The sequence below is a fragment of the Hyaena hyaena genome, unplaced genomic scaffold (genome assembly GCF_003009895.1).
Source record: "Hyaena hyaena isolate Hyena2069 unplaced genomic scaffold, ASM300989v1 scaffold_721, whole genome shotgun sequence".
NCBI lineage: Eukaryota > Metazoa > Chordata > Mammalia > Carnivora > Hyaenidae > Hyaena > Hyaena hyaena.
Window position 1 is genome coordinate 343126 of NW_024081346.1, and position 13428 is coordinate 356553.

At 51.5% G+C, this 13428-nt stretch overlaps 1 protein-coding gene and 1 long non-coding RNA gene across 7 annotated transcripts in view; one reads left to right on the forward strand and one right to left on the reverse strand.

The window, feature by feature from the left end:
- CATSPERG (cation channel sperm associated auxiliary subunit gamma) overlaps window positions 1-10540 on the reverse strand; it is a 28031-nt gene extending 17491 nt beyond the window's left edge. For 2 of the 6 annotated variants that reach the window (XM_039217733.1, XM_039217738.1), the window contains exons 1-6: window positions 8795-9155; window positions 8654-8707; window positions 4046-4190; window positions 3612-3741; window positions 3357-3429; window positions 1943-2098 (exon numbers count right to left, since the gene is read on the reverse strand). In XM_039217733.1, coding sequence (XP_039073664.1) covers window positions 1943-2098; window positions 3357-3429; window positions 3612-3741; window positions 4046-4190; window positions 8654-8707; window positions 8795-9049 — 813 coding nt within the window. In that variant the 5' untranslated portion in view covers window positions 9050-9155. Of the gene's footprint in view, window positions 1-1942; window positions 2099-3356; window positions 3430-3611; window positions 3742-4045; window positions 4191-8653; window positions 8708-8794; window positions 9156-9561; window positions 10200-10408 lie in introns of those variants that run through there. The other 4 variants (XM_039217734.1, XM_039217739.1, XM_039217735.1 and 1 more) reach the window with 4 other exon arrangements.
- Window positions 9284-13020, forward strand: LOC120220616. The gene is made up of 3 exons (XR_005525636.1): window positions 9284-9373; window positions 12419-12525; window positions 12661-13020. It is a non-coding gene; the product is annotated as an uncharacterized LOC120220616 (long non-coding RNA).
- The last annotated feature ends 408 nt before the right edge of the window (window positions 13021-13428 follow it).

The following is a 13428-nucleotide window of genomic DNA, read 5'->3' on the forward strand; positions in this document are numbered from 1 at the left end:
TCCTAATCCTTTTGGACTAGTATCGTTATGAGAAGAGGAAGAGACACCAGAGATCTCTCTCACTGCCCTTGTGTGCACAGAGAGAAGACCCTATGACACGCAGTGAGAACACACTCGCTGCAAGCTGGGGAGAGACCTCGCCAGAGTTCAGCGCGCCTAACACCTTGGTCTTGGACTTCCAAGCCTCCGGAACTGTGAGAATGTAAGTTTTTGTTTAAGTTGCACGGTCTGCGGTATTTTGTTGTTTATGGCAGCCTGAGCAGACTCCTCCACACGGGCCAGAGGTGCAAGTTCGTCCACTCCATGCAGAAGTAGCCAAATTCCATAGGACAAAAGGCCTGGTGTTTAAATTTTTTTTAATGTTTTATTTATTTCTGAGAGAGAAAGAGAGACAAAGCGTGAGCAGGGGAGGGTCAGAGAGAGAGGGAGACACAGAATCTGAAGCAGGCTCCAGGCTCTGAGCTAGCTGTCAGCACAGAGCCCGGTGTGGGGCTCAAACCCACGAACTGGGAGATCATGACCTGAGCCGAAGTTGAATACTTAACCGACTGAGCCACCCAGGCGCCCCAAGACCTGGTGTTTTAACTGCTTGAAAAAAAGGTGGTTGATGAGGGGAAGGGGGTGAAGCTGGGTACAGACCTATAGGTGAGAAGATTACCAAGAGACTTAACCAAATGCAATGCATTGATCCTGCTTCAAACAAACCAACTCTCAAAAGGCATTTTTAGGAGACACACAATGGCCAACAGACACAGAAGACGCTCACCGTCAGGAAAATGCAAATCAAAACCACACAGGTGCAGCCACTGTGGAAGACAGTCTGGAGGTCCCTCAAAAAATTAAAAACAGAACTACCCTACGATCCAGTAATTTCACTACTGTTTACCCAGAGAAAATGAAAACACTAATTTGAAAAAAACACATGCACCCCATGTTTACTGTAGCATTATTTACGATACCAAGACACGGAAGAACCCGGGTCCGTTCATAGATGAATGGATAAGAAAGATGTGGTGCGCGCGTGTGCGTGCACGCACGCACACACACACACACACATACACACACGAAATATTACGCAGCCATAAAAAAGATGAGGTCGTGCCATTTGTGACAACATGGATGAACCCAGAGGGTATAATGCTAGTAAAATAATTCAGATGGAAAAAGACACCCTATGATTTCACTTATATGTGGATTTACAAAATAAACAAAAAGCAGAATCACACCTATAAATACAGAGAATAAATTGATGGTTGCCAGAGGGGAGAGGGGCTGGGGGAAGGGGAGCAGGACGTACAGGCTAGGGGATGAATACATCACGGGAGTAAAAGGAACAGCATGGGGAACATAGCCACTGCTACTCTAATAGCATTGTGTGGGGGCGGCCGGCAGGCATACGTGTGAGCGCAGCACATCGGAGGAGCGCACTGAATCACTATGAAACTGATCTGAATCAGCTGAATCACCTGAATCACCTGAAACTGATCTGAATCTGTTAAATCACCTGAAACTGATGTAATATTGCGTGTCACCTATATTCCAATAAAAACTTTTTTGGAGGTACTTTTAGATAATTGGGGAAAACGGACTAAGACAGACCCCGTTAAAGGATACGAAAGGGTTATAGCTAATTTTGTTGAGGATTCCAATTAATTCCTACCACCCTCGCGGTGATTCTGTGAGATGACATAGAAATATTCCTTGCATCGTACCGCTGAGGCATCTGAAGCCTGGGGAGATGAAATGGCGTGGCCCAGGGTCACGCCGCCAGGAGGGGACTGAACCCGGATCCGGAGCCAGGCTGTCTGGCTTCACTGGCTTAGGCCTTCCCTTCATGCCATCTGCTTCTCACGCGAGCCGCTCTGTCTTTACACACTCTTTCCACAGCCCCAGGCCCCACTCGTCAAGGGCCGAGGCCCAGCGCCTCCCTGCCACCCCTCACCTCCACGAGAAAGGAGTCCGTGAAGCTGGTGTCAGTCAGCAGGATGGACTTCTCATTAGGAATGCCACCCAGGATGAGCACAGGTGCCTGCTCCACCGTGTGCCACAGAGGCCTCGACGGGACATTGACAAAGTACCGGGGTATCAGACTGAAGATCTGCAGGGGGTGGAGGGGTGGGAGGGCTGCTCAACACTCACCCCGCCCTCCATGGCCCCATCTCATTTAGGGGAAAAGCCAAAGTCCTCACCGGACCCATGAGGCCCCACACGATTTGTCCCTGTCACCGCCCTGACCCCTTCCANTAGCTAAGCCAGGACTGGACTGCCTGCCATATTGGACATACACCTTGTGTACCTTCCCAGCTTCTTTCTCTCCTTGGTCCACATGACCCACATGCCCCGCCCCCCCCCCCCCCCCCCCCCCCCCCCCCCGGCTCACTCTCTCCCAGCCACACAGGCCTCCTCACTGCTTCCCAGGCTCACCAGGCACATTCTCACCTCTGAGCCTTTGCATTGGCTGTTCCCTGTATGTGAAATGCTCTTCCCCAACCATCTACATGCTTCCCTCTGCTCTCCCTCCAAGACTTTACTCAAATGTCCATGTTCTCAGTTATATGTTTGTTGACCATTCCATTAGCCATGCAACCCTTTCCTGCAGAGACAACCCCCCCCCCACTCTGAGCTCTCTCCAGCACCCTTTTGTCTACTCTGGAATGTACCTGACGTTGTGTTTACTATATGGTGTCTTTCTCTCCCACTAGAACTGCAGCTCTATCTGGGTCTGCGTGTTCACTGAATGAATGAATGAATGAATGAATGAATGAATGAACGAACGAATGCACCATGATGAAGACTATGGGTGCAGGAGGGGCGCCTGGGTGGTTCAGTCGGTGAAGCGTCAGACTTCCCCTCAGGTCATGATCTCACGGCTAGTGAGTTCGAGCCCCACATCGGGCTCTGTGCTGACAGCTCAGAGCCTGGAGCCTGTTTCGGATTCTGTGTCTTCCTCTCTCTCTGCCCCTCCCCCATTTGCTCGAACATGCTCGCTCTCTCTCTCTCTCAAAAATAAATGTTAAGAAAAAAATTTTAAAGAATAAAAAGATTATGGGTGCAGGAGTCAGGCAGACACAGTTTCAAGTCTCCTTCCATGTGTACGTGCTGAGAGACTGTGGGCAAATGGCTCCAACCCTTTGGGGCCTCAGTTTTCTCCTCTTGAATATGGGCTTGTGAGCGTCCCTTCCCTCCCAGGCTCATCGTGGAGACTGGATGTGACCGCGTATTTAGTGGAGCCCTCCGCCTGGGGCCAGCTCCGCAGCGTGCACTCTGTAAGTGGGGTCTGCCGCCGGTGTGGGAAGTAATTGGGGCCCCAGCCTACTGTCTTCAACCCATGTTCCTCGGCTGTCGGGGCCCCTCACCTCATTTCCCACAGTGAACTGGAGCGTGTGGTCTTGCTGTCTGTGCAGGAAGCCGTTGATGTTCACGTGAAACCTGGCGGCGGGTGTGGCGCAGGGCACAGGGGAGCGGTCCGGTTTCAGGGGCTCCTGCCATAGCTCACGACCGCCTCCCTCCCCCACGCCCTCCCTTTGGCCTCCTCCTGGCTTCTTTAGGGGTCTGGACATTAGGAAGCCCCTCCCAGAGTGTACCCACTGCCCCCGCTGGGGAAGGGGCACCTTTTATTGTGAATGAAGGGCCCCAGGCCGTTGCTGCTGACATCCACGTGCATGACCACACTGCCGTTCTTCATGGGCATGGGCGTGTACCAGCTCATGGCACACACCTCCTCCGAGTTGCACTGCTCTGCTGGTGGCAAGTGGGCACTGAGGCCGCTGGGCCTCCCTGGCATCTCCCCGTAACTCCCCGTGTCCCCCTCTAGACCCTGGAGCCCACGGGGGCCTTTGTGTGGCCCCATCTGGGCCGTGGACCCCAAGGAGGCCTCCCTGTGCCCCCCTCCGGGGCACAGACCCCACTGCAGCCCCCTAAAACTCTCACACTCCCGCCAGCCCATGGGCCCCTCTGATGAGGTCAGCCTCCCGCTGACCCCAGCAAGCTCCGCCCACCCTGGCCAGGTTGGGGGGGGGGGGCTCTGCGCGCCCTCCAGGCTCACCTTTGCTGCGGAAGGGGGCTGCCTCCATCTGGATCTGCAGCTGCTCTATCTTCCAGCGATGGAAGTTGACGGGGGACTGGAAGGTCACCAGCACCACAGGCTTCAGCCCCGTCAGGTGGCCTTTGCGGACCTGGGCCTCGGAGGACTGAGGGCAAGATGGCCCCAAAGGTGTGTCCTTAAGAGAGGTTCTGGGTACCCCTGCCTTGAGCCCACTTTTAGCAGCCCATCTTCTCGGACTGGGTGGGAGAACAGTCTCCACCACGGGAAGGTGAGAGAACAAGGTCTTGGCCGTGTGCTGGAGTGGCAACAGGCCAGGCCAGGGGACAGGCAGCAGGGCCAGGGGCAGTGAAGGGAGTCAGTAGGTCTTCCTGGAGGAGGTGAGGCCAGCACCGTCGTCTTCAGACGGGATATGTATGGATGTAGGGAATGTGCAGAGAAGGGCAGCGTGGGGCTACACCGATGGGACAGTGGGGATGAACCTTGCCTCACTTCAGGGGGTCCCGGTCCCACTGTTGAGGCTTCACCACCCTCTGTAGAAATGTGACTCTCTGCCACCTCCACCACCAGTCAGAGGATTTAGAGCTGGGGCTTGTGGCGGGTGGGGGATGGGGCAGTTACACAGAAAGGAAAGGGGGGGGGAGGGGAAGGAGATAGTCAGGACCAGTCTCCTGGAAATGCCAGGACCCTGGCTGGGGGGGGAAGGGCAGGCAGGACTTGGGGTGGAGAAGAAAGGAGGGAAGAAGGGTGTGCCGGGTGTGTGGAACAGCACGAGCAAAGGCTTGGAGGCAGCCCCAAGAAAAAGTTGCACTCAAGCCACTGTGGGCAGGGGGTGGGCTATGAGACCAGGGACAGAGACTTAATGGGTCCGACCACCTTTGCACAGCCCTCCATCCCGAGGAACGCCTCGGCCAGGGCCTTATCAACCCTGGCAACTGTACCTGTCCCGAATCTACCTCTGGGTATTTCAACCACAGGGTAGCAGGTGCTGGCGAGGCAGGGATCTCCAGTCGGGGCACCATGACCCTGGCCCTGTCCACTCTCAACTCCTGCCTAGACCCTGCATCAGCCTCCTCATTGTCTCCCTGCCCCTGCCCTGCCCTGCCCTGCCCTCCCCCGCCCTCCCCTACACACACAGCAGGAGGGAGCCTGGGAACACTGGAGTCTGATCAGGCCCTCCTTTGCTCAGAACCTTCTCACAGGCTCCATCTCACTCAAGAGTGGAAGTCAACCTCTCCCTGAGATTCATGAGGCTCTCATCACCTCCCTGCCCTATCTCCTCCCACTGTCCCCTCACTCATGGCTCCTCACAGGCAGCGGGTCATCCCTGATGACCCAGAGATCTCTAAGGTCTCTGTTCAGGCCTCTTCAGAGACCTTCTCCAACCATCCCGTAACACCCTCCTTTCTAACATAGGACATTTCTTTTTTTTTTTTTTTAATGTTTTATTTCTTTCTAGGAGAGAGAGACAGCGTGAGCAGGGGAGGGTCAGAGAGAGAGGGAGTCACAGACCGAAACAGGCTCCAGGCTCCGAGCTGGCAGTCAGCACAGAGCCCGACGCGGGGCTCGAACCCACAAACCGCGAGACCATGACCTAAGCGAAAGTCGGAAAGTCGGACGCTTAACCGACTAAGCCACCCAGGCGCCCCTAACATAGGACATTTCATTTTCTTCTTCACACTGATAACTCTCCAGAAATTATTTTATGTATTTATCTGCTGATCACTTCCCTGGTGGCCTGAATCCATAAGAAAAATCTAGCCATGTTGTTAATCATTACACCCCCATGATGTAATGATTAAAAAAAAAAAAAAGAATCTGACCCATTGGAGGTGTTGAATGGCCAGATAAAGGTATTATTATCACACTTTTAAAGGTAAGGAAATTTGTGGAGAGAAACTGTCTGGCCAGGGTCACACTCTACAAACTTGTTGCTAGCATTCATGGAGCCCTCTCTATGAACCAGGCACTGTGCTAAGTGGCTCTTGCATATTGAATCATTTTGTCAAGTGGGTGTGATCATTATTGCATCCTTGTCAGGGATGAGGAAACTTTAGGGGCGCCTGGGTGGCTCAGCCGGTTGAGCGTCCGACTTCGGTTCAGGGCATGATCTCACAGTTCGTGAGTTCGAGCCCACGTCAGGCTCTGTGCTGACAGCTCAGAGCCTGGAGCCTGCTTCGGATTCTGTGTCTCCCTCTCTCTCTGACCCTCCCCTGCTCTCTCTCTCTCTCAGAAATAAATAAAACATTAAAAAATAAAAAAATTAAAAAGGATGAGGAAACTTTGGTACAGGGGAGTAAGTGATTTGCCAGAGATCACACAGTTATTAGGTGGAAGAGCTGGGATTTGAACACAGGCAGCCCGGCTCCAGAGCCTTCAGTATTAACTGTCGTGATACACATCCTCCAAGGAAATGTTAAGTCAATGGCAGATTCAGACCCAGGCCTGCTGCCACCAAAAATTCACTTCTAGGCCACAACTCTCTACTGTCCACAAAAAGCTTACTTGAACCAAAACAATCTTGGAAAAGAACGACAAAGTTGGAGGACTCAAACTTCCTGATTTAAAAACTTACTACAAACCTACAGTAATCAAGACCATGTGGGGGCGCCTGGGTGGCTTAGTCAGTTGAGCGTCCGACTTTCGCTTAGGTCATGATCTTGCGGTACGTGGGTTCGAGCCCCGCGTTGGGCTCTGTGCTGACTGCCAGCTCAGAGCCTGGAGCCTGTTTCAGAGTCTGTGTCTCCCTCTCTCTCTGACCCTCCCCTGCTCACGCTGTCTCTCTCTCTCTCTCTCTCTCTCTCCTAGAAATAAATAAAAATATTAAAAAAAAAAAAGACCATGTGATACTAGTGTATGGACAGATACATAGAGCAATGGAACAGAATTATACCCAGAAATAAACCTTTAGAGTTATAGCCAAACGACTTCTGACAACGGTGTGGAGACAACTCATTTATATATGTGCTTGTGAGATAACTGGATATCCATGCAAAAGTTGGACCCCTACCTCACGCCATACACAAAAATTAACTCAAATGGATAGACTTAAATGTAAGAGCTAAAACGAAAAAACTCTTGGAACATGTGAGTAAATCTTCATGACTGAGGCATAGACTTCCTAGACAATACCAAAAGCACACACAACACAAGAAAATTCTGATAAATGGGCTTTATCAAGGTTAAAAACTTTGGTGCTATCTTATGGAATGTGAATTATATCTCAATAAACAAAACCTTTGTGCTTTAAAGGACACCATTCAGGGGCGCCTGGGTGGCTCAGTCTGTTAAGCATCTGACTTCGGCTCAGGTCATGATCTCACGGTTTGTGGGTTTGAGCCCTGTGTCAGGCTCTGTGCTGACAGCTAGCTCAGAGCCTGTCGCCTGTCTTGGATTGTATATCTCCCTCTCTCTCTGACCCTCCCCTGCTCACTCTCTCTCTCTCTCTCAAATAAATAAAACATTAAAAAAAAAAGACACCATCAAGAAAGTAAAAAGACAATCCATATGGTGTGACAGAATATTTACAAAGCATACATCTGATAAGGAACTAGTATCCAGAATACACAGAGAAATTTTACAATGCAACAATAAAAAGACAACCCAGTTTGGCACAGAATTTGAATAGAAATTTCTCCAAAGAAGGTAGATAAGTGGCCAGGGAGCATAGGAAAAGATGTTCAACATCAGTAGTTATGAGGGTAATGCAAGTCAAAACCACAATGAGATACCCTCTCATACCCATCTCTTTTGGCTCTAGGGTTGGTGAAGATGTAGAGTCTGGAACCCTCAAACATTGCTGATGGGAATGTAAAATGGGATGTTTGGAAAACAATCAGGCAGTCCCTCAGAAGTTAAACAGTTATCATTCAATCCAGCAAGAGAACTGAAAACATACATCCACAAAAACTTGTACACTCATGGTTACAAAAGTATTATTCATAATTGCCAAAAAAAGATAGAGAACTCAGATATCTATCAATTCATGGGTAAACAAAATGTAGCATATCCTTACAATGAAATATTATTCAGCCATAGAAAGGAAATACTGATACAGGCTATAGCAGCGGTGAGCCTTGAAAACATGTGGAGTGAAAGAAGCAAGATACAAAAAATTACCTATTGTACAACTCCGTTGATATTTAATGTCCCGAACAAGTAAATTCATAGGAACAGAAAGTAGGTTAGTGATCTCCAGAGGCTGGAGGATAGAGGTACGGGGTTTCTTTTTAGGGTGGTGAATGTGTTCTGAAATTAGATAATGGTAATGGTTGTACAACTTTGTTAATATACTAAAAACTACTGAATTGTATACCTTAAAATCGTGAATTTTATGTGAGTTACATCTCAATTTTTTTTAACGGAAAGACGAAGACGAAGACGAAGACGAAGACGAAGAAGAAGAAGAAGAAGAAGAAGAAGAAGAAGCAGCAGCAGCAGAAGCAGCAGCAGCTTTAGTGCCAGTACTATGTGTGCCTGGTGGGATACTGGGAATCTTCTTGAATCCTTAGTGTCCCCAGGGTCTGGTGGTGCCACCAGTATTAAAATGTTACAGACTGGGGAAACTGAGCCAACACAGAATAAGCTCACCCCCCAACTGCACTCACTCACCTCTGCACCGCAGGAGTAGTTGATCTTTAGGTAGTATGGGAAGCCCATGTATTTCTGCAAGAAGAAGTTGGGCAAATGTCCAGAGCCCAGTGGGGTGCGGATCCATGACCTCTCCCATTCACCTGACCCCAGTCCCCTCACCTCGTTCTGGTCGATGGGCGCATCCACCAGCAGGCTGAACACATTGTCCAGCGGCCTCAGGGGCTCTAGATCGAAAAAACGGTCGCTCGTGCCGTCCTTGCCTACCGTATTGAACTTGACCAGAACAACCTGCCAGGTGCACTCCTGGATATCCTCCTTCGCCCATAGCCTCCACGGTGCCAATAGCACCGCCAGTAGTGCCCACAGCGCCCGCAGGACTCGGAGTTTCCTCCACGCAGGGCCAGCAGCGTACATCGCGGGGCAGCACGCAACGTGGCTCGAACCTAGAGAATGCGGGGGTCAACACCCGCCAGCAAGACTGCGCCCGAAAGCCGTCTTCTGAGATCCTACCACGCTTCTGAGCTTCCCCCGGCACCTGCTCCTGGCCCCACCCCTGCTCTTTCTCCCGGCCCCGCCCCTGCTCTTGCTTCGGGCCCCGCCCCTGCCCTTGCTTCGGGCCCCGCCCCTGCTCTTGCTTCGGGCCCCGCCCCTGCTCTTGCTTCGGGCTCCGTTTATACTCCAGACTTCGCCACTGACCAAGATGCGGCATCTGCTCCTATTCTGAGTCCCACGTCCACTGTAAGTCCAGGTCCCTCCTCTACTGTTGCTCCTGGACACGCCCCTGCTCCTGGTTTCGCCTCGCCTCCTCGCTTCACCCCTTAACCCTGCCCCGTAGTTGTTCTCTGCTCGGCCTCTGCTCTGCATACGGCACCTGCTCTTCACCGGGTCTCGGTGTCTGTTTCTGACTTTGGTGGTGCCCCACCTACTTTCTCCAGTCCCGCTGCTCCTTCTGGTCGTGCACCTGCACTTGCACTTGCACCTGATTTCGCCCCTACTTTTTGCCCCGCCCCCCCGCATCTCTTCGCATGTCCTCTTTCTCCTGGCCCGAGCCCTGCCCCGGTGCCGGGTCCTGTATCTAGTCTCTCCCTTCTCGGGATCGCGGGCCCAAGCCTTCCCCACGCCACGCCCCTTTCCCTGGCCCCGCCCCTGTTTCTCGTCGGTAGCTTGCTCCTCTCTCTGCTTCCCCGCCCGGTCGCGCCCCTGTTCCTCGACCCGTCCTAGTTCTTCGGCCCGCCCTGTCGCCTGGCCCACCCAGAGCTGTTCTTCTCCGGCCTGCCCCTCGCACCGCCCCCTCCTAGAACCACATCCATTCCCCTTAGAGACCCTCTCTTTGCCTCGGGATCTCTCCTTGCCACCGGCCTTCCCTTCGCTCTGCGCCTTCTCGTGGCCCTGCACCTTTTTCTCGTTCCACTCCAGCGTTATGTTGTCGGTCGGCCCTTTCGCTAACCTCACCTTCCCCCCGAGATGCGACACCTTTACACTCCACTCTCTCTTTTCACGACCCTTTTCCATGCCCTAGACAGCCACCGGCTCTAGGCCCCGCCTCTTCCAGCCCCGCCCCTACTCATCTCCTCGCTTCTTCTCTTAACCTCTCCCGGCTCGTCGCCCCGCCCTTTCCCCACCCCGTTGCTGGGTCCCTGGACTCCCCTCCCTTTCCCTTGCCTCTCCCCTTCTCGCCAGTCCCCCTCCCTCCCCTTCTCTCCACCCCCCGCCCCCCGCATCCCTCCCTGGGGTGGCCCCAGGCACCTCCCTCTTCTCCCCGCCCCGAGGTACCAGTCACTTAGTTAAAACCGGTCAACCGTCACTTGGCCGCTCCAGTCCCGCCCCTCTCGCCCGGTTTCAAAATGGCCGCCCACACTTCCACAACCTACTTCCGCCTTTCAAGAGACCTGCTGGCCGCCAGCGCCTGTCTCCACGGTAACGCTTGTCGACTTAGTGGCGCGGTGAAAGCTGGCTCAACACCCTGGTAAACGAGGCCTGGAGGGCTGAGGGTGCTGGAGACCAGAGTGTGATAGGAAGGTTTTCAGGGAGTTCCTACTGGTTATTCTAGTAGCCCTCACTCGTCTTCTGCGCAACCGGGCCTTTGTATAAATAACACGTGGAGAGTGCCTGGCAGAAATAAATTCAATAGGTAATAATTTTCCTTTGTATTCTGACGCCTAACAGTTAAGGACCCAGACCATGACTTTCTGATGAACTGCAAAGCTGACTTTGCCCTAAATGCATGGTTTTCAAACTTTAGCATGCATTAGACTCGCCGGAAGAGCTTGTTAAAACAGGTTGTTGGGCTCCACCCCCCCAGAGTTTGATTCAGTAGGTCTGAGATGAGGCTCGAGAACTGGTATTTCTGGCAAGTTTTCTGGTGATGCCGATCCTGATGGTTTAGGGACCACACCCTGTGAAACAGCACTCTAAGCCCAGCCTTCCTTGTCTCCCCAGGACCTCAGGGAAATAGCCAGTTGGTTTCCAGATGGCTGCATAATTTCATCCCCGCTGTTCTTCCTATCCAGCCCATCTCTGTTCTCCCTACAGACCTATGTCCTCTACAGGCCAGTGTCACAGAGGGACTTGAACGTCCTTGATCAGCCTGCTCTCTCTCCTCCAGACTGCGTTCCTCGCAGTAGCACCGTCTGGAACACTACTCCCTACTTTGTCACTGGCTGATCACTTTCCTTCCCTGGGGTCTTGTCTGTAACATATGACCAGTCCCCAGCCCTCCTCTGACCACACTAGACCGTGGCTGCTTCCCAGTGAATCACAGGCTCCGTTAAGGCAAGACCTAGGGTCTTCTCCATCACTATTGTTCCCAGCTCTGTCCAACGCAGCACAGAACAGATGTTCTGTGTAAATGACAGCTGATGGAAGTCTATCCCCCCCCTCCCCAGCCCCCCATGGCCATGGAGTGATTTCATCTGAGGGAAGAAGCTCGCCAGCTATGTGTCTGAGCCCTTCTACACTCATGAACAGTCACAGAGGCGTCGGTGTCCTCATGGCACCCCTCCCCCCCCCCACCAGGAATGCAGCCCTACCAGGGGGAGGTTCCTGGGTTAGATCAGCATCACTTATGCCAGCAAAAGATTGGCAGCCACCCACATGTCCATTAGTGAGACGTTAGAGTAATTTATGGGATGTGTGTCCTAGAGGAGGCACTGCAGGTATGAAAAAAAGGACGTGAGACCTACTTGTATGTCTTGGGAATGATCTCCTAATTTTACCGGGTTGGTGATAAAAGCAAGGAGCACAAGTGAGACTAGCGCTAGAAAAAGTATACAAGGATGCCTGGGTGGCTCAGTCGGTTAAGCATCCGACTTGGGCTCAGGTCATGATCTTCTGGTTCGTGAGTTCGAGCCCCACACTGAGCTCGCTGCTGTCAGCACAGAGCCTGCTTTGGATCCTGTCTGCCCCCTCTCTCTGCCCCTCCTCCGCTCGATCTCTCTCTCTCAAAATAAATAAATAAACTTTAAAAAGTATATAAAAGTTATGAATATATATAAATGTAACTTATATGATGTCAAAAAGGTGCAGAAATGAAGATAGTTATCATTAGTCAACAATTTATTGAGTACCAGACACTAGCCCAAGAGATTTACAGATATTAAATTGCTTAACTCTTTAAGAAGTCCATGAGGTAGGTGCTGTTATCATCCCATTTTACAGATTAGCAAACTCAGGCCCAAGGAGGTGAAATCACTTGCCCAAAGCGACAGAGCTTGGGAGTGACAGAGTTCAGACTTATACCCAGGGACTCTGCCTCTAAAGTCTGTAACCACCTCATCTTCCTAGATACCACCTGAATGGAGTGAAGGGAAAAATGATGACACACATATATATGTACACACACATGTATACTGCTATTTGCCCAGAAGGCCTGAGAAATCAGTCAACACAGCGTGAGTACAGGAGAAAGGCTGACTTTCTACTCTACACTCTTTTGTACCTTTTGAATTTTTAGCCTGCCACCCCCCCACCCCCCCGTGTTTTGGATTGAACAGGACCTGTTTGTTTGTTTGTTTTTTCTTCCCTAGAGGAACCTGGAAACTGCCTCCCTCAGCCAGCTGCTGACTTTAACAGCAAGGTTGACCATGAGGAGCCAGGAAGCATGGGAAGCTGGCAAAGAGCTAGACAGTAGATGTCTTCTGGGCTCCTGTGGGACAAGGTGACCAAAACGTTGCTCAGATCTCAGTTTCTGGACTTCCTGTGTGACCTTGGGCAAGTTATTTAACCTCTCTGGGCCTCCTCAACTGTAAAATCCAGAAAATGGACCTAACAGAGTTGCTGAGAAGGTTAAATAAATTATGTGTCAAGAACTTGGAACAGTGCCCGGCACATAGTAAATCCTATGGGTTTTCTATTACTGTTATTAAAACGATCTTGTGTAACTTTTTAGCATGATTTGACAACGGTGAATTATCTTTAAGTTTCTCTCATCTCTTACTGATTCTCCCTACCCTCCTGGTTTTCCTGCTTCTCTATGGGATTCCTTTTTCTGTCTCCTCTGTAAGCTCGTCTCTCTTGTGTGAGGACACCAGTTGAAAGGTCACTGCTTGGGGCGCCTGGATGGCTCAGTCCATTGAGCATCTGACTTTAGCTCAGGTCATGATCTCACGGCTCATGAATTCGAGCCCCTTATTGGGCTCTGTGAGGTCAGCGCAGAGCCTGCTTCAGATCCTCTGTCCCTCTCTCTCTGCCCCTCCTTTGCTCATACTCACTCTTTCAAAAAAAAACATTAAAAAAAAAAAAAAAGTCACTGCTTGCCCTATGGAGCCTTTATGTTCTAGGAAAAGAAGCCCCTT